This window comes from Alosa sapidissima, chromosome 14 (assembly GCF_018492685.1).
Source record: "Alosa sapidissima isolate fAloSap1 chromosome 14, fAloSap1.pri, whole genome shotgun sequence".
Lineage (NCBI taxonomy): Eukaryota > Metazoa > Chordata > Actinopteri > Clupeiformes > Clupeidae > Alosa > Alosa sapidissima.
In genome coordinates, this window is record NC_055970.1 from 27323671 (window position 1) to 27349131 (window position 25461).

At 39.1% G+C, this 25461-nt stretch overlaps 1 protein-coding gene across 3 annotated transcripts in view; it reads right to left on the reverse strand.

Moving 5' to 3' along the window:
• Positions 1–6364: 6364 nt before the first annotated feature.
• LOC121682390 (secretory carrier-associated membrane protein 2-like) overlaps positions 6365–25461 on the reverse strand; it is a 33159-nt gene continuing 14062 nt past the window's right edge. For all 3 annotated transcript variants that reach the window (XM_042062529.1, XM_042062531.1, XM_042062530.1), the window contains exons 2-9: positions 22861–22938; positions 19345–19431; positions 13728–13842; positions 13489–13617; positions 11548–11707; positions 11348–11449; positions 10077–10194; positions 6365–8429 (exon numbers count right to left, since the gene is read on the reverse strand). In XM_042062529.1, coding sequence (XP_041918463.1) covers positions 8283–8429; positions 10077–10194; positions 11348–11449; positions 11548–11707; positions 13489–13617; positions 13728–13842; positions 19345–19431; positions 22861–22938 — 936 coding nt within the window. In that variant the 3' untranslated portion in view covers positions 6365–8282. The remainder of the gene's footprint in view (positions 8430–10076; positions 10195–11347; positions 11450–11547; positions 11708–13488; positions 13618–13727; positions 13843–19344; positions 19432–22860; positions 22939–25461) is intronic.

The following is a 25461-nucleotide window of genomic DNA, read 5'->3' on the forward strand; positions in this document are numbered from 1 at the left end:
TTTATGTGTGTGTATGTGTGTGTGTTCATGTGTAGGTGTGTTTATGTGTTTGTGTGCATGCGTACATATGTGTGAGTGTGTGCGTACCTGTGTGTGTGTTTATGTGTGTGTGCATGCATGCGTATGTGTGAGTGTGTGCGTACCTATGTGTGTGTGTGTTTATGTGTGTCTGTGTTTTTTTTTTTGTGTGTTTGCTTGTCTTCATGAGTGCGTGTGTGTGCATGCGTAGTGTACATTCACTAAAGGTACACATACAGTACATTAACTTATTGTATGGTCCCCCATGAACAGAATACCACGAAACTTGGCATGCATTCAGAGCGTGTCATAATGATCCTACACTTCAAATTCTGTGCAGTTTTGAACCTGTCAGCCAAAGATACCTGCGATTACAATGCCTAGTTTTTGCTTTTTCATTTTTAACTAGGTGGCGCTATACATCAAATGAGTGGATATGGGATGAGTTGACATGGCCCCTGGAGGCCAACATACAAATTTGTAAAAAAAATGTTTGGGTTCACCTACCAAAGCCATAGAGCATAGTTAGCAGTGACCTGCAGATGGAGAACCAGCCTTGCAATTTGGGTCTCCTCGATCCGGAGACATCTTGTGAGAATCACAAACATTACCTGGTCAGTAGATTGTCTTCACCTGTTGCTAGTCCTTTGGCTCAACAACAATCGCACATGTACCATGTCCAGGGGGAAGGACTCAAGCCGTGAGAAATATTTACAATGGCAAGGTAAAATATAGATATTTTGTGACTCTAGAGGGAGCTCAAAAAGAAATTTTGCCGGGACCAATCACAAACTGGCTTGTCCACCTGGTGCGCTATTGGCAGGTTTAGCACGATGGCGATAGAGAAGCGACGGCAAAGTCTCTCTCACAACCATCAATCCAATTAATCTCTCGACGATGCTCAATGATCTTTTTTAGGTTAGCAAACAAATCGATCGAGTGGGTGTACTGTACATACCACTCACTTTCATGTTTTTTTTTGCACAACCTGCAAAAAACGCCCAATGCCATTGCTGCTTCTGCATGTCACGTACAGTATTTCTGCCCTTTTACGTGTATGTATCACTGAATATTCATTTCTATACAAACCAAGACGGCGGATCTCTAAAGAAATGCAAGCCCCCACCCCATAAGTGTATCTAAATTAGCTATGTACCAAAAATGTAATTTTACCGTGACTCGAAGAGTAAACAGTGTTGTAAGGCTGCGTGTAGGCCTACAAATCCACTTGGAGCTCCAGTGGAATTTTGATTTTGCGACGAGTTTTCTTTTGCCATTCTCTTCTACGCCTTTATTGTGAGTGGGTGGAAATAAGGCACCCACTAGCCCAGCACCAAACTCTGAGCACGGTAAACAAAAAAGGAATTTTAAGGCAGTGGTGCTTTTACGATACAAACCAACACGTTTGTTGACAAGTTTCCTGCCTGGAGGAAACTCAGGAAAGTCAGGCGTAATAATCCAGTCACTAATGAATTTGTCTGCTGCAGCTCAACCTTGTTGCTAGAAGTTAGCCTACGGGGACTATTTTTAGGTACTGCGTGGTATCATTGTGCTGCTGCGCCCATGGTGTTCATTGATTATTACACTGGAATGAGAGTATAGTTCCATGTCAAATCAGCCTAGAAAATCGCCACGTTTCATTTTCCGTTGGTCTTATTACACTTTCTAACTTGAGAGGAGATGAGTTTTAAATGTGGATGAACTGGAGAAAGGTAAAAATCAATTGTTCAACTCAAGGGGAGGTGGAAAATAAGTGTAATTCCCCAAATGGTGGAATATCCCTTTACGGCTTGTTGCAGTGGAGTGTTTTGCCACCGGCACAATGGAGGTGGTTTTAAAGCACGCAGGGACAGCTGCCTGGGCTAGTCTAGTGACAGATTAAACTTGTCAGTCCAGACCTCAGCACAGTACCCTGAGGCTGCGTCCGGGGATACCATCAGGACCAGCAGCCTCAGGCCTAGTCCACACGTACCAAACCGATCTTTTTTTCCTCCGTCTTCCCTGGAACCGTATCAAGAATATTTGCGTCCAAACGGATCCATCTCAACACGACTCAACACGTTACTTCATACCCCAGGCCTATAGGTGGCACTGTGTCTTTACAGAAATTCACCAAAACTTGCAAAACTTGCGCTTTAAAAACAGACAGAATAGGCTACGGCAAAAGGGCTAGTGCAAGGAAACCAGAATTGTTTGTGTGGACTGATGGTGAACTGTCAACTGTAGCCAACTGTAAAACTAATAAACTTTATATTACGGTTTGTGAAGGGTGCAGTCCCGTCCTTTATTTGGCTAACACAGGTAGGCCTACTAATCCCCTTTACTTTCTTTGGTTGTAGGATAGTCCATGATTCACATTAGTTTTGGCTATCACCGCAATTAGGCTACTAAACGCAAGGCTTACCCAAGTTCTAGGCTATTCTGTCGCCACATTTATAATATTGCTATAAAACCTTCGTTAGTAACAGTCAATACTTTTTCCTGCATCAAATCGTGCATTCGCATTCAGTGTGCTACCATCGGCTTAACGTGAGTTCTAAGCGTCTTTGTATGCTTATATCTGATTTCACTCGACTGTGAATGCATGTATATATGTTGTAAGACATGTAAAATAAATGAATGACACTGGCACTACGCACAAATTAATGTAGCCTAAACTTACACCGCACTTTCCTAATAACTTAAGTTCTCTCGCGTCACTGACAGTAGCTAGAATGCATAAAAAACACCGGGAAAAACAGTGTTCAGTCCACCAAGTCATAAGCTATCGGCGCTGCGCAGCATCAGTTGTGATATTTATCTTAACGGAGTGTAATCGTAGGTAATGTCATGTATGAAAACTAGTATTGTTAGGCAATACTATAAGTGCAAGTCCAGGGCAGCTGAGGTGTGGCGATGACATCATCGATACGCAAGCAGGATGTGCGGTTTGGCTGTCTAAACGAACTCAAACGGGCTACGGTTTCAGATTTCTCCACTCTGGGACCAGGTTTCAGAAAAGTGCAGTTTCGGGCAGTGCGTTTACAGGATTCGTTTGGACACTCGGCCAAGACGAAGCAAAACCTCTGCGTTTAACCTAAAAAGCGTCTCCGTGTGGACAGGCCCTTACAGTATGTGCATTAATGCCACACACAAATCGGTGGTAAAGAGTGTGAGGGGCTGGTGATCTGCAGAGACCACAGCCTTGATGGCCACCTCTTTGTTGTCCCTATCAAAGCGGCCATAGAAGTGGTTCAGCTCATCAGGCAAGGAGGTGTCGGTGGGGGGGGGGGGGGGGGGGGGGGGAGTTAGTAGTTTTGTCATCTGTGATGGCCTGGATGCCTTGCCACATGTGTTGGGGGTCAGAGTTGTTCTTGAAGTGATCTTCAATCCTTAGCTTGCGGTTGTGCTTGGCCCTTTTTATGCCCCTTTTCAGGTTAGCCCTGGATGAGCTATCTGCCTGAGCTGCGTCCAGTTGCACCTGATCTGAATGTGATGTATCTTGCCTTCAGCAGGAGTCTGACCTCACTGTTCATCCATGGCTTCTGATTAGGGAAAGTGGTAATCCGTTTGAGGGTGGTGACATGGAGGAGGCGTATGAATCAATGTCCATGTTGGAGTCATGGGTGGCCTGAGTTGCAAACACTCAGCTGAAGTGCAGTCAGCTCCCTCTGGCCACACTTTGACTGTCCTTAGTGTTGGTTTCACACGTTTGATGAGTGCTGAATAATTGGGCAGTAGAAACAATGAGAAGTGATCGGAGTGTCCTAGATCCTGTATGGTCTTTTAAGGCAGCGCTGCATGGAAGGCACTAGGTTAGGGTTAGGTGCCTTGAAGTCGACAGTCGCAGCGCTGCCTGGAAGACAACGTTGGGGGCTTAAAATACCATCGAGCATCCTAGATGGGGAAGGGGAGTGGGTTTGTGTGCATCAGCCATGTTTGTGTAGATGACCTGTAAATTACTTGCAGTTCAGGAAAAAGAATGCTATTTTATTGCTGCCATCATGGAAATTGCAATAAATGAAGTGAAGAGACAATATCTCACATTGACAACGCAACAGCGTATCTTTTATTCATTCTCTCAAAACCGTTAAAACAAACATGGTGCTGCCCGTGATGTCAACAATCAAAGGTGCGCATCATTAATGAGACAGCATCCCTATAACACAGAATGAGATCACACATTGACGTGTAACACACTTACCACAAGCATATGATAGCTTAGAGGGGAGGAGTGGGGATATTCAGTTTAGGTAAAAAAGTGATGCCATGGCATGTATGCTGATCATCAGATTGTTGTGGACCAGCCAGAACACAGAATACTGCTTGGACTGTTAATTTCCGGCCATTTGTGCTATAAATATAATCTATAAAATGTAATGGTTGTTTGAGTTAATTGGCTTGATTTTAAAATGTTGCCATGCACAAGCCAAAATATGAAAAGTCTTGTTCTGTTGTTCATCCTTGAAGTCATCAGTTTATTCTGGAATCCTTTTCCCCAGAAACTCAAGTCATCACAAAATCTGGATATATTGCATGAAAATCATGGGAGATATTTAAAGAAAAGATCAAAACAACAGATGCCATACAAGTCTCTCAAAGCTTGGTTCCTATAAGAGAGTTGTGACATTCACCGGCTAAAGCAGTTCTCCTGTTTGTTTTAATCCTGCATTAAAATTTGATGCTAATTTGAAACATGAATCAACAAGTCATTGTTTGAAAAGCAGCTGTTTAATGAGAAAACACATTTGTTCCTTCAGTAATATCAGAAATATAAAATAAAAATACATTCATATTTCAAAATTTTACAATATGGTAAGTTCTACGTAAGGTAAATCATTTAAGCAATCTTCCTTCATTTCCTTAAATGAATTGAACGCATATATTACTTTGTTCATAAAGTTACATTTAAATACATGTTCTTTTGATTCAAATGTATTTTTTTACATGCAAGAAAGCAACTGCATTGCACACATATGGGAAAGTGTAATAGACAAGTTTCATGCCATTTCAAGCATTCTGACTGCAGTTATTCTGAGAATCTTAAAAAAAATACACTTTGAGTTTTGGATAAACACTGCTAGGAGTATAGACTTTAAGACTACTAACATATAGTAACATGCAGTGTCAATCTTTTTTGACTGCCTTAACAGCTCTTACTTTGCTCTAGGATACCCGATGGATGCTTATGGTGCTGATACATGTCAGCGAAGTGAATGAAGCAAAGTTATATGTTCCGTTCATTTTCAGTTGGGGGCAGGCGATGGTGACGTAGAACAGCGAATTGGGTGAAGCGAGCAAAAAAGTTGGGTAAAGTTGAATTTTATGCAAATGAACAAATTTCGCAGGCGGCTACTAATCAGATTGTTTGCTTTTGCTTTTGACGGTTGGAAAATTGCAGCACTATGGGGTCCATGTATGATTTATTAATTTGTTTTTCCATTTAAAACAAACTATCAAAAAACTAAAATGTTTTTTCTATGTCCGTTTCTAAAGCCAAAATGAAAAACAAGGACAGTCATTTTCTTCATTTTCCAATTTTGTACTCAAAACGAAAATGGACAAATTGGATAACAAGACAAGCTCTTACGTTCCTTTGTTCGTTTTGTTTAGCCTACTTGCCAGAACACAATTGGCGTGACCTGGAAATCACCGTTTTTCTCATTTTGGTTTTAGAAACAGATAGGCTATAGAAAAAATAAGTGCATTTTTGGTTTTTGATTGTTGGTTTTAAACGGAAAACCAAATGAACCAATCAGACTATGGCATTGTTCGATCAGTTAATTTGATTGAAAAGAATAGCTTGGAGGCCTTTGTAAAGGGTTGCTGTTGTTGCTGGTACATTATACATTTAATCAGGGGCTTAATTTGATGCAGTTAAAGTAAGTGGATAGCCAACTAGCTGGCTAGTTAGCTAATTAGGTTAGTTCTGTCTGTCACACCGTCTCCACACATTATGACATGCCCACAGACAGCAAAGTATAAGCGCTTCACTTCGCTTGCATGTATCTGTACTGTTACCGTTTCAGAGGATTTACTATAGCTACCGATTCACCTTGTGAGTGTCTTGAGGATCTTGGTTTTAATAGGCCCATTGAAGAGTTAAAGCAACACCAAAGAACTTTTCCTCTGTCGCACGCACGCTATTTGTTTATCCAGCTACGGCTTTGCAAATAACGATGTCCATAGACAAGGTAGAATATGTTGCATGATTTTATGAAATTACGATGTATTGCGACATCATGCAAGTCGAATTTGTAGTTTCTTATGTCTCATTCCATCGAACTACAGATCCGCTACCCGATCTGGCAAACTTACATAGTGCGGTTATAGCCGATAGAGGGCCGCGAAGCGAATGCAGAAGTGCCGTTCACCCTGTAACGAGTTGATGAACCACGGAAACAATTTTGGAAACATTATTTTAAGGTACAAAAAACTCTTTGGTGTTGCTTTAAAGGATTTAAGTTAGTCATTACACAACCGGGTCTGACAAAGTAACTACCTTCATGTAGTCATGCAGGGTAGCTACAGTGTCTGACATGAGGATGGTAGAATCAATGTCAGTAAAATATGATTCAGTGCTCACCAACTGTGCTCAACTAGATCTTTAAAGAACAGGGGTCAGACCAGAGTGAATGTAATGTTTAGAATAAAGTTTTTGAAAAATGTTCACATATAATCTCATCATCCACTATGTATATGTGTATATACCGGTATGTTAGCTCTGAAGGGTAGTCTCTAGTTGACGCATACAACCTGAATTCCAAAAAAGTTAACACTTTATAAAATGTGAATTTAAAAAAAAAGAGAAAAGAAAAAAAAAAAAGAGTGCTATGATTTTCAAACCAGATCAACCCTATATTTAATTGAGAATAGTTCAAAGACAACATATCAACTGTTGGAGATAAAATTGACTCATGGAAAATGGAATGGAAAATATAAGCATATTTTGAATTTGATGCCAGCAACACATTTAAAAAAAGTTGGGATGGAGGCAACAAAAGGCTGCAAAAGCCAGAGACAGGGATGAAAAAATGCTAGACTGCAATAAAACCAAACCTTTTTTCTGTGAAGAAAATCATTGTATGTGCTCAAGAAAACATCAGATAACCATTGTCTATGAGCATCATGACGATGATGGTGTAAACTAAATTGATTGTCTGACCCTGAGCTCATTTAAAATGGACTGAGTTAAAGTGAAAAAGGTCCTGTGGTTAGACCAATCAAAATATGCAATTATTTTCAGAAATCATGGACTCCTGGGCTAAAAAAACAGAGGGACTATTCAACATATCCAACTTGTTATAGAGCTCAGTAAACTTGTGCTCAGTTCAAAAACCAGCATCCATGATGGTGTGGAGGTGCATTAGTGCATATGATATGGCCATTTTGCACACCTGGCAAGGCACAATCAATTTTGAATGATGTACACAGGTTTTGAGCAACATATACAGTCATCAAAAAACAATAAAACTCCTTCAACAGTTGATATGTTGTCTTTGAACTATTCTCAATTAAATATAGGGTTGACAATTTCTAAAACAAAGTCTTCTTTTTTTAATTCACATTTTACAAAGCATCTCAACTTTCGGGTTGTAGTTAGCCAATCTTAAATGGAGACAAATCGCTCAATAACCAATTGGAAATTATTCTGTTTTTTACAAATATGGTGAATAGTCATGTTAAATGTAATTATTTCTAACCACTTCCAAGTGTGGCTTGAACAAAAATTGTAATGAATCCTGACTTTTCAGACAGTGACGTAGGCCTACAATCTCATTAGTCTAATCTGCAGTTAATACAAATTACTGAACAAGCTAGACTCCCATCTTCACACCTGTTGCCACCATAAAAATTTACTCCTAATGTAATTTCTAACTTAATCATAAACATAAGCCAGAATAATCTGTTAGCATACAATGGCCCATCACTCATTTCTGTAACAATCCTTCTAAATAATGTACATCTACAAATGTAACAACTCTATAATGTAATGCTAAACCTAATGTAAACAAAGAGGCACAGGGCTTTAGACTGATGATCAGTAAAAGTAACCAGTAAAAGTAAGGCTGTACAATCAAACATTATAACATAATATGGCATTGCCCTAAATCATTGGAACTTTGTATATTTGAATTTAATAAGATTAAGGTTTTAAAACAGTTCATATGTGTACAGACCCAATGACCTTTTGTTAGTATGTGATGGCAACATACTAGCGTGCAGTCAGAAAAATCAATAGAGAGAGAAAAACAGCAAGACGGGGAAGGCGGAGTTTGCAACTGCTAGTTGCTCTGAAAGGCATTCTGAGCAGCTGCAGATGCAGCACTTGATGCGGCACTCTGGAAGGTTTGGTTACTGACAACACCATGAGAAAACTCCTGCTGGGCTTTTTGAAAGCTGGCCCCAGTTCTCCTGTATTTGCCATGTACCTTTGGAAAGCAAAAAGAAAATAAATTTTGCATCAAATACACAAGGGCCAAGGTGGTTTCAAACCTCTTCCTGCAGCTACCATGTCCTGTATTATCTTATTATATTATCACTGCTGCCTGCATACTGATTAAGATCAATATAACATAAAAGTCCCTGATTAGCTAAATGTGATGTGTTCTGATTTCTACTTTACAGGCTAAAAAGGTCTCTCCCCCGGTCTTCCTCTCTCTCTCTAACAAAACCCAATTCCTACCTTTGCACATTTGTTCATTAACTGGCTACCAGTTTGCAATTGTTCCAGCAGGTGCCTGAGAACATTCCCATATGTTTTGATTTTGCTGGTGCATCACTCCAGGGGCCTGTACTACGAAGGGAGCTTAACCTACCCAGATGTAACCCAGGGTTACTTTGTTAAACCGGGGTTGACAAAACCTGGTTATCTTAAGTGGTGTTAATCGGTACTACGACGTTGATTACGAAGTTGATTTGTTGAGCCGGGGTTAACCTAATTGGAGTTTGTGCGCGTTCACATAAAAGGGGCGGGTTGCAGCGCAAGTCACCACTTTCAATGATGACGCGATCACCTTATTTTACGGATGAATTATTATGACAAGTTATGAGGAATTAAAACCCACTCTACGACAAAAATCAAATACGTCGGCAGTGAACAAAGCAAGGCTGTTGGCAACGTATTGCAGATCGGGTAGCCTAAATGCCTAAAAGTAAAGTTTTATTCCCACATGTTCTTCAAAGCCTTTATGTGCAGGGTACAGTAATATGACATTCAATTCAACAAGTTTGTTAAAATTGTGATTTTAATTTATTAGGCCTACTGTAGGCTATGTCCGATTTATTTTAGGCTATTCTCGCTCAGATTTTCAGCATACTGTAGGCCTATGTCCGATTTATTTTCGGACACAAAGTATTTTTGCATCACCGATGGAATACATGAATGTCCACGTACGGGCATTGCTATGAGACGTCTTCCTAGATCATCTGACAAAGATAACGAATTCCCTTGGCTGACAATATATATCTTCATAGAGAATATCGTCCGGGTAAGCTATATATATATATATATATATATATATTTTTTTTTTTTTTTTTTTTTTTTTTTTTTCTTTTTTCTGGCGGTCTCTAAAACCTCTCGCCCTGCGAAGAGAGTCCCTCACGATTTGCGCTCCAATGTTGTATGGATCATCCAGGTACGCCGACATGTCTCGGGAGAAATTGTTAGTGGAGGGGTGGTACTTATAAAGGGTGTGGTTAACGGAAACCTCGGGTTAACCAAGAACATAACCTGGTCGGAGCAGGTTTGAGATGCAGCGTAAATTGCCATGGCAGCATACCTCGGTTAAAACCTATCCACCTTTCGTAGTACGGGTTAATCGGGAAGTTACGCCACACGTGATCAAGTTACTCTCGAAGTTACCCAGATAAGCCAGAAACCCCGCTTCGTAGTACAGGCCCCTGTTCTGTTGTTTCATTTGTAAAGGTTTTAATGTGTGGTATGTAAAATGTTTGATTTTGTTACTACCCCTTGACATGTCATAATCCTGTAGAGGACCTGATCATATGGCAACTTTCTTACATTGAATGAAACATATGAAAATGTAGAATTACTTTTGAGATAGAATAGAACATACCGTTTTCAGCAAGATGACAGACAATACAGCCGACACTGTGAAGAAGCCAGCCACTACCATCATGAACACAGCCACAGCCAGGTTAGTCCCGATCACAGAAATAGAGTATATCCAACCACTACCAAATAAAAAAAAAAAGACAAATAAGTTGAATAATAATGTAGCTGTATAAGAACATTAGTAATTACACTAACCCTCTGGTTAATATTTAAAATGTACTTCTGACTGATCACCCCGCTCTACCGCTCTCCATAACATTGTTGATGATAAATTATAGTATAAAACATCAAAATTCAAATGTATTTATAGACAGTGACATTAGCTTACCAGCCAAAGCATTTAAAGAGTGGGGAGAGGAGCACACACATGTTCTGAGACAAAGCAACAAGCAGCAATCTATGTACCCTAGTTTGGGAGACTATTTTACCATGTTCAATCTCGCCAACAATTGGAACACTTCTACAGGAAATGTGTTTGTGTCACAAATGCTAAGCAAATTCACCCAGAACAACAATGACAAAATGTTGGGGGATGGACTGGTCATTCCATGTCAAATCAGACAGCATCCAAGAAAATGGTTGCCACACCATCTCAGTCTTTGCTCGAAGTTTATCTACATAATGGTTAGGTCCCAAAAAGTTTCCCAGCCTTGTTTTTTGCAATCTTTACTCTCAAACTTTGTAGAATGGAAGACAAACTTGACTGCAGACTCACCACAACTGGACCACACCCATTAACTTAATATTTATAAGGCCAATAGATAGATAGATAGATAGATAGAATAGATTTAGGTTATTTGATATTATGGGTATGGTTAGCGGCCATATGGTTAGCTCTGTCTAAAACTAGTTGAGGCAAGCAGGGCTGATGCTGGGAGGGGCAAATAGGGGTGGGTGCTGCCCTCTATGATGCTATGATGATGTCAGAACTATAATGAAATTTCTAGGAATCTGAAATTGGATGATTTTATACTGACATTTTTGTGTATATGCTGAATTTGCATTTGAGGGAGGAGACATCACTGTTTGAGGTTTACAGTCTGCCAGCTCCATGTATTGAACTGTTTTTATTCAACTATGCCAAGATAAATACAGAACAACACTCCATGGCATCTCTAACTGATTCAGGTATCTGTTAATTAATGTCGAAAAATGGGCTGCTGAACACCACAGAAATATTGGACTTTGCTGCAAAACCCTGGCAAAGATATAGCAAGAGAAGAGGAGAGAAGAGAAATCTCTCACTCAGACACAGTCACTGGAGTAACTAACCTGTTTCCCCAGTATGGAATTCCAACACTTTGGATGATGTACACAATCACTTGGAAGGAGAAGATGAAGAAGAAAAAGAAGAAATTAAAGGAACTGTCCGACCTTTTGGAGAAAGAAAATGGACAGGAATGTCAATTTACACGAGTTCAGTAGAAACGTAACTCACAGTAGAAACAAAAGTTAGATGGAATAGAACTTACTTGAAGGCTTTGTATACAGGTCTGTACCAGCAGACGAACGCCGCTGGGCTGAACAAAATGAACCATAAGATTGCCAAGCCAAAGTCCACCCCATGTGAAGCATCCACAGTGAAATGAGCCAAACAGGCCAGGATGTTGAGGAAGAGGGTGACACAATGGTCTGGAAAGCAGAATTAAATGCATGTCTTATAATTTGTTATTTTTCCTCTTTATCTAACATCATCTTTTAAACTGGAGTTGTTAGGGCCTGGTTTAATTAAGACGACAGGTAATCTTAATTTTTTTGACAATTTCATACATTGGTGAGATGTTAAATTCCTAGTGCTAAAGGTAGGGGATTTCACACAGCAGCCAATAAACAAATCAAGCCTATTTACCGTCAAAACCAAAATCACTAACAAAACATTTGTTCTTCATGTTTGCAAACAAAGCTGATAACCTGTCTTTTCTCCTGTGCTGTGGACTTGCCCCATGCTTTCCACCTGGTAGTCTGAGCCCCGCTCTTCCATTTTGCACCTGCCCTACAATATCCTGATGTGACAAGTGCACCTTGAGTATGCTTCACTCCTTCTTGTGGATTCCACTTTCGACCTGTTTTAAATGCAGGGGCAGTGCTCCTGATGACTGGATCCTTGGACTGTGAAAGAGTCATGTCTAGGCTGGTCTGAGCACATTTGAACCCCTCCACTAAGCTGGTCATTGGTAATTCTAACATTCCCTTTCCATATAATGCTACAGTACTTAGTTAGGAAATGGCTTGGAGTGTCACGTTGTCTAAGGCCATATCCCCAGTTTTCACACCTTTAACGACACCAGTAAAAAATATGCCATTATGCATTTGCCAGTTTGTTCTGACAAGCAGAGTGTCAGGTCCAGTACGGTGGCTGGGTTCAGGGGTGGGGCTATGTGGTCATTGAAAATGCCGGTTTTGCTGTCTACACGGCAAAAGTTAACCGGCAGTTTAAAAAAAAAAAAAAAAAAAAAAAACAGCCTCATGTGGACTACATCATTAACAATTCTCTCAAATGTCTCAGGAAATTATTGTACGTAGCAAGAGCCCAAACTGTAAGCACCACAAAGAAGGTTTTATTGATGGAATGGGTAGCCTCAACAATGAATTGTTTAAGCTCCACAACCTGTTCTCAGTCACTAAATGTGGAATTGTTTCACCTGCCTAAACTCTTTCACAGTTTTTTCCACAATAGACAGAATTAACTCTTTATCAATGTAAAACTTTTCTTCTGCCAGTTTCCCCTTCTTAATAGATACACTTCTAAATTTACTAGATTTCACTTTCATGTTTCCCTTGGAGAGCATACCTTCATGTGTATCTGGCTCAGTGAGACGACATATATTTATTATATTAAACAAAATTGCGTTTTTTGTTCCCATGCGTGGAGTGCCAAAAACACAATATTGTGTTTTTAGCTTTATTTAAAATTATGAAAATAGACACTCTAACACACCTTATGTGCGATTTTGGGGACGATCAAAAACTCAGGAAAACGCACAATCTGGACATTTGATCATAACTCGGCTTTTGATGGTTGCTGCTTTGGGTCGAATCAGTGACACATGCACATCAGGTCAAAACCAGGCCATTTATTTTCATGGGTTTATCACTAGGTGGCAGTCTCACCAGGTCTCGCTAAGTCACTTCCCAGAAACTTTATAGGCAACAGTTCATAAAAGATGCTATATCTCCATTTCTAAAAAAAAAATTTTGTATTTGTATCCACTGAGAGCTTAAAGTCTCACCTTTCAAACGAGCCATAGTATGTGTCCATAGCTATAACATAGAATACGCTGTGGCTCTACAAAAATCGTCAACAATGATCTAGATTGCTGGCACTCAGGGCCAGCAATCCAAAAAGCTTCCAAAAACAGCACGGCATTCAAAGTGTTAGGAGTCATATAGCACTACAGAGAATATGGACTTACACATCCAGAGGTAGTACATCATCTTGCAAACCCTTTGGTACTCCACAGGAATTTCTTCATTGAAATCCTGATAGAAGCAGGGCTTTATGGGAAAAAACTTTGGGAGTGGGGGCCAGTTGTTTTCTGGACCTGTGAAATTTAGATTAGCCAACTTAAAACTTAAACCTCGTTGTAGAACATTTATTGAAGTTATGTTACAATCCAAAACAAGTTAAAACAGAATTTAGAAGAATTCTTACCCATGGAGACTCCTCTGTTCTGAAGCGCCTGTTCCTTGCGTTCTAACTCTGCTGCCTTCTTCTCCAGCTCTTCTTGCTGTTTGAGGAGTTCTGCCTGAGCAGCAGCTGCTGTTGCCTATGCCAACATAAGCAACTATGTTTTAAATGGACTTTGATGCACTTTTACAGTAACGTTTGAAGTCATCTACTGGCCTGTGCTTGCATGAATTGAAAAGTAATCACGCGATGCCTGTGTATACACATCTGTGTTTGTTCCTGTGTGTATGCCTGTGTGTGTGCACCTGTGTGACACATTCACTGAAATGTGTAAGTTGCAACACCCCATGGATGGAATCAGTGGTGGATTGACACAGCCTGCTAAGCCTTCTTTGCAAGCCTAACTATTTTCAAACTGAAATTATTTACTGATTTTATAGCCATATCAGTATGATTATAGCCATATATCAGATTTCGTTGAGGTGGGTAGAAATCTGGACTCCCAGAATCTATATTAGGCTGTGTCCATATAGTGTTTTTAATGACAGAAAGACCCTGGGGAGAGCGTCAACCCAGAGTTTTATCAAAAAGACGTTTCAAAAGACATAGAGAAGTGCAGTCAAGAATCTTTGGACATTCCTACATTGCTTTGTTTGTTTCTACGACAATAACAGCGTAATTAACTTGCTAATGTCCCAAGTAGTGTGCTGGTAGACATCTCACAAATCACTTGACTTAGGCTACTTTTTTTCTACAATAACAAGGTCTGCCATCAATAATCATTATTTCCAGTTATGATGGATTATCTTTACCCCATTGTCACACAGTCACACTAGCACCTTTTTGAAAAGTTCCAAATATAAAAACGAGGGTTGGGCACCGAAACACAGTTCTAATATGGCACCGGTGCCGACGCAAACGGTAGTAACTGCATCGAATAACAACGTGGATTTCGGTGCCTCATTTCGGTGCTTAAATAGTGTTTTTTTATTTAGTTATTTTATACAAGGCATCACTGCATGTCATGCGCCATCTCTAACGTCTTGCTCTGATAGCAACACATCCAGATACAGTTAGCTAACATAAACACTGGATGTATAAACCAGAGGGTGCACCACATAGATGAGTGGACAGAGTTTGACAGCTTGCGTGAGCACAAGTAGCTTACTTATATCGCGAGCTCCTGTCAAAATCTAGCCGTGGGCCTAACTACACACAAGCAAAAGGCTATGAAACAACATCAACAGTACACGTTACACAATATCCTTGCTAATGCGCTAACTGCCATTTATTTGAAATGTTATCAGCAAAGTTGTAAGGTGAAAACTTTATTTCACAGTGTGTTCTAAACAACATAATGGCATGATATTAATCTTTCATGTGCATGAGGCCCATATAGCATCACAATGAATATGAAGATCAGGTTAAAAGTTAGCTGGCAAAAGCATAAATATGTAGGTTAGGCTACATACCTGATGTCACTGAGCTGTCAAAGAGGCTACGAAACCATCTCCGTAGTTATCGCTAATTAAACTCAGCTGACTGGAGTTAGTGCATAGCCATAGTTGCTGTTAAAATGCCTACTAGGCTAGCGCTGGGAATCTAAACACTTCAACACTGACATGTAGCCTAACATGTTCAAAACTATTGTGTGTTATGGGTTAAGACATGAAGTTTCTTTAAGCATTTGGGAACACACTGAATTAACTGGAAAGTAGAGTCCCTGTTAGATTAGCTTGCTTGCAATAGTGTTAATTTTGTCACCTATTTTTAATTTAGTCTTAGTCTTAGTCTTGTGATGAAATTTCCTTTTTAGTCTTTGTCATATTTAGTCATTCAAATATCATTTTTGTTAGTCAAGTTTTAGTCGACTAGAGGTCTCGTCATTTTAGTCTAGTTTTAGTCAAAAGAAAACTAAAGGTATCTTAGTCTTAGTCAGTTTTAGTCAACACATTTTAGTCTTTTTTTTATAACAAATTATTTCTGATTTGAGTCAAATAGTGTTTCACACATCTCAATTTTCCAACAATATTGTGTGTCCACAGGGCTACTCGTCTGTTATAATTACTCATTCTGATTTTTTGTCAGTCAGTATGTTTACATGCACAGGTAAGTCGAGCTACAGTTATAGCTCGGCTGGGATTTGACCATAGACAGTAAAAGATTTGACTGGACCACTGTCATATTCGTAGACCAGTGTTTCTCAAAGTGTGGTCCGGGGATCACTGGTGGTCCGCAAGCTAGCCCAAGTGGTCCGTGAGCAGACGTGGTAAAATATAATATAGATGAGTTGTTTGCAATATTGAACCAACTTGTATGTAAAAACAGTTCTGCAACACTGCCTATGTAAGATATGCCAGTTTAAATCATACAATATGAATCCACACAATAAGCAAAGTGCAAAGACAATAAGCAAGGTGGTTCAGTGAGTAGGCCTATTGTGTAGACTAATTATAGGCTACTGTTGAAGTAGGTCTAATCTTTTTTTTTTTTTAGCTAGGGTTAGTTATGTGGTCCTGAAACTGAAAAAGTTTGAGAAACACTGTCGTAGGCCAAAATATTAATGTTTTACTCCGCCTCGCTAGATGGCGATATGCCCCAAACACAACACATTCCCCAAACAGACTCTCCATCTTAGCCATAGCTAACTTGCTAGCGAACTTTCCATATTAGCTTACTTGCTAGCAAACTTTGCATCATCAGTCCAACTAGTTAAATAGTTGACATTACATGATGAACATTTTCGTATGGACATTCTGGGGGATGTTAATTTGTATGAGAGAAGCTTCAACTTCTGGGTATGTAGCTTTGTGGCATAAAGCTTAGGTAGTTAGCTTGCTAACTCTGGCAGAAATCTCCAGTGTTCTTGTTCCATGTAGTTTCGTGTTGCAGCCACAGGGTTGCAGCAACAGCATGTAGACTAGCCTACAGGAAAGCTGTTGCGTATTAACTCATTCGGAATATTTTGAAAACTAGTGTTAATTTCGTCAGACGAGACAAGAGGAAATATGTTCGTCGACGACCTTTTTTTCCATGACTAAGACGAGACGATGACGAGACGGCAGTAATGTCCTGAAACACTGACTAAGACTATCTTAAGATGCATTATTGTTGACGAAAAAAGACGAGACTAAAATGTTTTGCATGAAATAAAAACTAAGATAAAATCTCCCTTCATGTTTGTCTACAAAATGAGAAGACAGAATATCTAGCTGTTATGTTTTCAAAATATTCTGAATGAGTTCATACGCAACAGCTTTCCTGTAGGCTAGTCTACGTGCTGCTGCTGCAACCCTTTGGCTGCAACATGAAACTACATGGAACAAGAACACTGGAGATTTTTGCCAGAGTTAGCAAGCTAACTACCTAAGCTTTATGCCACAATGCTACATACCCAGAAGTTGAAGCTTCTCTCATACAAATTAACATCCCCCAGAAATGTCCATACGAAAATGTTCAGCATGTAATGTCAACTATTCATCTAGTTAGACTGATGATGCAAAGTTTGCTAGCAAGTAAGCTAATATGGAAAGTTCGCTAGCAAGTTAGCTATGGCTAAGATGGAGAGTCTGTTTGGGGAATGTGTTGTGTTTGGGCGCATATCGCCATCTAGCGAGGCGGAGTAAAACATTAATAGTTTGGCCTACAACAGTGTTTCTCAAACTTTTTCAGTTTCAGCACCACTTAACTAACCCTAGCTAAAAAAAAAAAAAAAAAAAAAAAAAAAGATTAAATCTACTTCAACAGTAGCCTATAATTAGTCTACACAATAGGCCTACTCACTGAACCACCTTGCTTATTGTCTTTGCACTTTGCTTATTGTTTCAGAGGATTCATACTGTATGATTTAAACTGGCATATCTTACATAGACAGTGTTGCAGAACTGTTTGGATTTACATACAAGTTATATTGCAAACAACTCATCTATATTATATTTTACCACGTCTGCTGGCGGACCACTTGGGCTAGCTTGCAGAACACCAGTGATCCCCGGACCACACTCTGAGTAACACTGGTCTACAAATATGACAGTGCTCCAGTCAAATCTTTTACTGTCTATGGTCAAATCCCAGCCGAGCTATAACTGTAGCTCGACTTACCTGTGCATGTAAACATACTGACTGACAAAAAATCAGAATGAGTAATTATAACAGACGAGTAGCCCTGTGGACACACAATATTGTTGGAAAATTGAGACTCAATTTGACTCAAATGGTAATCAGAAATAATTTGTTATAAAAAAGACTAAAATGTGTTGACTAAAACTGACTAAGACTAAGATACCTTTAGTTTTCTTTTGACTAAAACTAGACTAAAATGACGAGACTTTTAGTCGACTAAAACTTGACTAACAAAAATGATATTTGAATGACTAAATATGACAGACTAAAAAGGACATTTCGTCACAAGACTAAGACTAAATTAAAAATAGGTGACAAAATTAACACTATTGAAAACGTAACAGCTAGATATTCTGTCTTCTCATTTTGTAGACGAAAATAAAGAGAGATTTTATCTTAGTTTTTATTTCATGCAAAACATTTTAGTCTCGTCTTTTTTCGTCAACAATAATGCATCTTAAGATAGTCTTAGTCAGTGTTTCAGGACATTACTGCCGTCTCGTCATCGTCTCGTCTTAGTCATGAAAAAAAAGGTTGTTGACGAACATATTTCCTCTCGTCTCGTCTGACGAAATTAACACTAGCTTGCAAATGCCGTTGTCCATGACCTGGCAGTTCTATGGCAAGCGGTTTTAACATACCTTATGGCAAACCGCCTAAACTTGAAAGCAGAGTGTGTGCATGCATGGCAAGCTGTTTTAACATTTAAATGTGTTATTCGTAGGAGCAATGACATATTGATAGTAAATTGAATATAACAGTTCAATTTCATGTACAAATTTGTCTTATCAATAATAAAAAAAAGCAATTCATGCTTTAGACCATTTTAATTTAAAAACATTTTAAAAACAAAAGTACCGGTTCAGGCACCGTTTTGGCACCGGCACCGTTTTAAAAGTATCGATTTAGCACCGGTATCGGATAAAACCCAAACGATACCCAACCCTAATAAAAACTTAGGTATGAGCTACACCAGGCGCATAACTGAAGCATTCCATTTGCGACGCGTAAAATCCATTTTAAAAGACTGGTCTATTTTTTTCCGAACATACGCGCTGCTATTACGTCTGGTGTAGCTACTTCCATTGATTATAGTGGCAGCTAATTGTTGCAGCAGACGCTACTCAAACAGAGCGCTTCAGTTACGCGCCTGGTGTAGCTCATACCTTAAATCAAAGTCCTTTTAGGCAAGTCCTTCTCAACTCGGCACCAGTATTGCAACTCATTTTGGGCACTTATCAGGGGCGGAATATGTGTAGACGACTGCCATGTTTGCGTTACAAACTAACCCCATACATTTCTATGGGAGATTATTTGAGTGCTGAGAGCATTGAGTAAATTAACCATGGGAACTATCATGTGGAGCATCACAGATTAGTTGCGACAGCGATGGAGAAATTTTCTGGAGGTTTCTGAAACCACTTTTTAACAACCATGATGACTGAGGCAGATGCAGTGTGGTTTAATCAGAATAGCAGTACAAAAATAAAAGCTTCAAAAATGAATAACAAGAGCTGACCTGCGGACTGGGCTCTGAGGAAGGCTGCAGAACTGCTGGCTGGGAGGAACCATCAGAGATAGGGATGGTAGTTTCATTGTACTTCTCCTAAGAGCCAAATGATTTAAGCCAAAGGTTAATAATGGGGAATTGTCATTTCGTCATTACGAATTCTGTTCTACAAGGGTGTTTTCATATATAGTCCTTTTTAAAAGAACCAAAATCAGACCACATAGTGGACCAGAAAGTGGACCAAAACAAAAAGGGCTCTGGAAAAAGGATTTTCTATTCACATTGATAATTAACAATATGCCTTCTTAGCAATGGCAAATCAAAGAGGATAAAATAGGCTACAATGCAAAAAGTGAAAGTGAACACAGGGCACTTTGTGTTCACAATACACAGATTAGGTGAACCGCACCGCGGACTTCAAAGCGAACCGTGCCGAGACTACCTCCTATCTTTGTTCGGTTCGCTTTGGATGGGTCTGAGTTTGGTTGGCATATGTTCACATATGCACAAAAAAAAAATGTTCGTTTAGAAGGTTGAAAGGGACGAAGTGTGAAAACACCCTAAATTCTGAGTCTCAATAGTGTGGCAATGTATGCAACATCCAAGGCCCCAGTTTAACAGTGAAGACAGTTTACAGAAATGGCCTATTCCACTTTAACCCTCAGAACTCCAGCGGCACGGATCCGTGCTGCTGACGCACCCTTGGGAAATGACTAACTGTAACAGACTTACCCTCGTTGTCCGGAGGTGCCGCTGGTCTATGGAAAGGGGAGGGTTCAGGGATCATGCTAAGCTAATTGGTTTTCTGATCCATGAAGTAGAACCAATGTTATTGTCATTTTAAAAACATGTTGTTTTTTTACTGCGACCGGAATGTGTCAGACATTTGAAGAAAAAAAATAAAAGAAAAAAAACACAAAACATCATTTTATCATTATTTTTGACCAACAAACCAACCAGGAAATAAACTGAAATGACCATAGGATGTTTACTACCCGATGTGAGTCACGCATGCCTCACTTTACAACTTTGTCACTTTGCGACGTAAATATTAAAAGATCATCTAAATTGTCATTCTGCTCCTGTCTGCTTCCGAGTTTTGCTGTTAGCCACAGAATAATGACATAGGTACATTACATAGCAGTAATTTATTATTTAGCCTAAAGCATCACATTTTCACGGCATGATCTCTGATGTCAGTTCTAGATTAGAAGCTGAAGTAGCCTACAAGAACCTGCTAACGAGAAACTTCTGTGATGGACCTACAACACAAGTTAGCAGTCAAACACAACAATGTCTGTCACTTGAATGGCGTTTTGAGCGAACGTTAGCAATCAAACAATCATAGATTGGCGTTATGCCGTAAACCGTTTAATGGGCATGCGTGACTCACATCGGGTAGCGACTCACATTGGGTAGCGACTGTGTGTATGGAAGTCATTTCCTGTCCAGGGATGGGTAGATTAACTAGATCAGCAACAGCGCCATCTATCCATAGACTCCAATCTACCCATTGCATTACAGAAAGTAAAAGGTGGGTCTTAACATATTTCGAATATCGTGGAAAAGTTCATTCCCTCCCCCTAATTTAGTTTCAAAAAGTGGATCTTTTAAGAATTTCATGAGCTGTAGCCGTGCATTGTACATATACAAGATACAAAAGATACATATACAAGATACAAAGATCCACTTTTTGACTTGAATTAGGGGGTAAAAATGAACTTTTCCACTTTTTATTCTAATTTTTTGAGACCCACCTGTAGTGTCAACATGACTTTGAGGAGGGATCTCTCTCTGACTATGATAGTTGTAGTAAAAAATGTAATCGTATTTATTTCAGAATAAGTGTGTAATCTATGCATTTGGGCTGTGCCACGACGAAATTGAGTCCAATTCGACAAAAACAAAAAATGGGTTTATTGGATATTCATAATCCACAGACCTTAGGGTTTAAAACAAGGGGTCATTTGTTCAATTCCATTTAGCCAACCCAGAGATATTGGCTAAAATGTGAAAGCTATCCTCGTCTCAGCAAAAAAACAAGTTTTGAGAAAATCAGCTTTAAAGTTTGTGAAGTGTAAATGAGCATATTATGTATACTGTATTTCCTCTCAACCACCACAATATGCATCCTGATAAAGTTCCCTTGGCCTTTGGAATTAAAATAGCCCCAGTGCTGTCTTGTCCATCTCTGTTGTCCGTTCTCCAAAGAAATCCGTAGCCAAAGATTGAATTGCTTCAGAATCTCATTGTTTAATCCGAAAGGTCCAAACTACACAGCGCAGCTTCTACATGTAAATGCTCCATTCACGCAGGCCGCTAAACTTGTGAGGCATTCGTATAATTTGAGAGGTAGGCGATAATGTTCGATCAACTTCTGAAGACAACAAGGACTATAATAGCCCAATTCTTAATGCATAGCCTACTCTTTTTGTTTTTAAATAGGCCGCCACCAACTCCAAAATAAATTGAATCGGACCAATTGCGAATCTCTGTGAGGAATCTGGTCAGCAACAACTGTATGTTTAGGTCACTGTTTCTCATCCTAAATTTCTTGGATAAAATAGACATTTTCTTCAGAATAATTACGAGTGGAAAGCCTATTTATGATGACTCCTTTAAGAGGCCAAAAGCCAAAACACAAAGTTATCAGACCAAAAAAAACTGAAACCTTCCTGTTCTCACACAGCAAGCATCTGAACAATTATTTCTAGGTCATTTTACAGTAAGATACATCTATGAGTGATAGATAAGAGGTAAAGGAATGTGTTCGTGGCGAAATTAGAAAATGCATAATTTTGTAATTTTTCAACCCTCTCTGCATTCAAATTGCTATATCTCAAAATGGATTTCCGCAACACTGGACTCATTTTGTCCTGGCACTCCTCATTTGTGTTTTTTGCCAATCATTTATTTAAAAATAAATCAATTAAAAATAAATACATATATATTTTTTTGCTCATGATTGTGTTGGAGTTGGTTAAAATGAAAATGTGTTGGAGTTGGTTAAAATGAAATGACAATACTGCTCATATCGCTTAGGTTGTGCTGAAAAAAATTATATAAGAATATGCACTTTCCTGACCTCTATAAAGTCATTAAAACATGTAAGTAATGCAAAAACCTGCAAAAATTGCTGAGTACTAGGGTTAAACACCAGAGATAAATTAAACTTATTTCAAAAAAAAAAATAAAAAAATTAAAAAAAAATAACACATTTGTAGCAGGGAAGCAGGAGTAAACCTCTGTTATGGGCTAATACAATTAATCTATCTATCCTTGAAGTCAACACGTATCCTGCCAGTCTTTTTCTTAAAAAAATGTTTTTTGAAAGACTTGAGCATCTGGGAAGACGTAGTCCAATTTGTACAACTTGCTAAGTCAGCAGTGAATGAATGTCATCCATAATGTAAATACAACACACTTCCACCTTTTCCACAAAAGATGTCACTTCTTGGCTGCAAAAGTAGTAAAAAGAGTAGTAGCAGTAAAAAGAGATTTCATTCAGATTGGTCTAAATCTTACCAATCCGCTAGCGGAGAAAGGGTTGTATTCCTGAATTCCATCCATGGCTGTGCTGGTTACTTCAACAACTGATGGATCCTGTAAATATAAAAAGATTTTGATTACCACAAAGAATCTAACATAAAACCCAAAAATGCAGTAGCCTCACTCTCTGCAAATTTGCAGTAGGCCCATTACTTTTTATATTATATATATATATATATATATATATATATATATATATATATATATATATATATATATATATATATATATATATATCATGTCATTCTCCACTATCCTATCCGCAATAAAGGCATAAAAGCCCAACTATATATATATATATATATATATATTGTTGGGCTTTTATGCCTTTATTGCGGATAGGATAGTGGAGAATGACAGGAAGTGAATGGGAGAGAGTCAGGGTGGGATCCGGAAAGGACCACAGGGTGGGAATCGAACCCGGGACATCGAAGTACGGTGCAAGTGCCCCAGCCAGTTGCGCCACGGCCGGCCCATTACTTTTGAACAGATATTGACTAGGCTACACTAATACAGTCTGCTTGTATGACTGTCACAAATGCCTTCTTTTGTGTTCATACAGTAAATCACTGAAAAATAACATATGGTAACAGACCATGTTTATATCTGTATACATTAGCCTGTGGTCTAATCAAGTCACATTCCATTTCTTAGCTTTACCTAACCCCTAGGGCTTTAACTAATTTACCCGCTTTTGCTATTCATGATGCCATAGAACAGGTAAAAGACAAGGGGCCTATTATGACAAGTGCATGGTCACTGGCGAATAGTTTAAACAAATTTCGGGGTTTGTCCAGTCCATATTGGGTGTGGTTTAGTTATGAAACGTCTGGCGCACCGCGCAAGAAGGTGGGCCTTATGTTTCTTAAATCACTCATGGGTGTGTTTTGGGCGTAACATCATATAAACCAATGAGAATGGCATCTGCCATTCCCTTTAACACCACGGAACGCAACTTCAAACTGTGCATCAGTATTTTGACAGTCAGTGGCGCATTTGAAGGAATCTGCTTGCGTGAAGGAATCTGCTTTACATGAGACTGTATGGAAGTTATTCCACTAAACAATGCTGTACTAAAACCTAGCATAGTATAGCCTTCACACATTTGCACTAGTCTATTATTTGAACTCATTGGCAAAGTGAAACTAACTTCACCGTGGTGTCAGTCAACGACAAAACAGTTCTACATAGTTACTTACTTTCACTATTGACTGACAATCGGTTACCATCAAAAACATAGGCTGGAAAAAGCAACACTTACCCTAATAATGTTCGAATGACTGAATGAACTAAACAAGTTCAACACAAACAAGTTGAATCAAACATTCTTTACAGTGCAGCTGATCCACACATTGCCATTGACAGCGGTCTGTTACACATAGCAAAGGACCTCCGAACGTTGGCGTTTGCACCGACTGGGCTACCGGTCAGGGATAGCGCTTGAATTCAAGCGCTTGAATATGAATGCGAATCAATTTTTTGCACACCCCTAAAAATAGGTATGAAAGCGCCCAAACTTATTTCTAAAAACAGTAGACCAATATGCCTGAGTCAGCGTGGTGGCACACCATGATGTGCATATTGCAGTTACCATGTATGTTTTAATGTTTTTAATATCGGCCATTTGGTAATAGTGGTTTGGGGGATACCACAATTTTTTTTGTCACGAATTGTAATGTTTATTGCACACATAAACCATAACAAAACAAATAGCAATACCAAACATAGATTTGTTTGCCACCTTTAGCACATTGTGCATCCCCACAAGCCTCTAAACATAGAGGCTTCAATGAATAAAGAAAATACTAGCCATTTAAGTAGCCTACAGTAGGCTACCAAAAATAGTACATAAAACACATGGTATAACTATGGTCCTGATACAGGACTCCTTGAACATCTCCTTACATAATTAAAACATGTCAATCAACATGCTGCAGCTACAGCTTCAGTATCTAGAGAAATAGACTTTGTCACTTGCCAATTTAAGTACAGTATCAAAAACAGAATGATTTCTTACACTCTTGCTTGCCCTTTAGAGAATTAACAGTCAACTGCCATGTAGTTCGGTTTGAGACTGAGTGGTTGGCTGATGCTCGTCACTAGGCCTAGGCCTACCCAATGTTTTTTGCAGTAGCCTACAGAACATTTCTTAAGTTATTTCTCCACCACTGGCTCATTTTATCAAACGGGTGCTTTCTCTACGTCCTCCGCAAATTAAACCACAGGTAGTTTGGTGAAGAGCGTCTGCAATTAACAAAATACGATTGACAACGTTGTGATAAGTAGGCTATACTAACTTTACTTTCAGTTAACTTGAATGCATCAAAGTTGTCTAGGCTACACCACGCCAGTTGTAGTCTGCATTCAATCCTTGCACAATAAGTGGAGCAGGCTGAAGCCAACTTATTTGAGGGAGAGCGGTGCAGGGAGAATGCGTGCTCTACCCTGTGCACTGCAAATAATGCATCTACCACAGGCTAATCTATATTTTAAATAAGCAATCGTGTGCTGCTATGGAAACAATAAGTTAATATATTAGAGATATTGTGAGTAACGCGGAATGGAAGTTACAGTTAT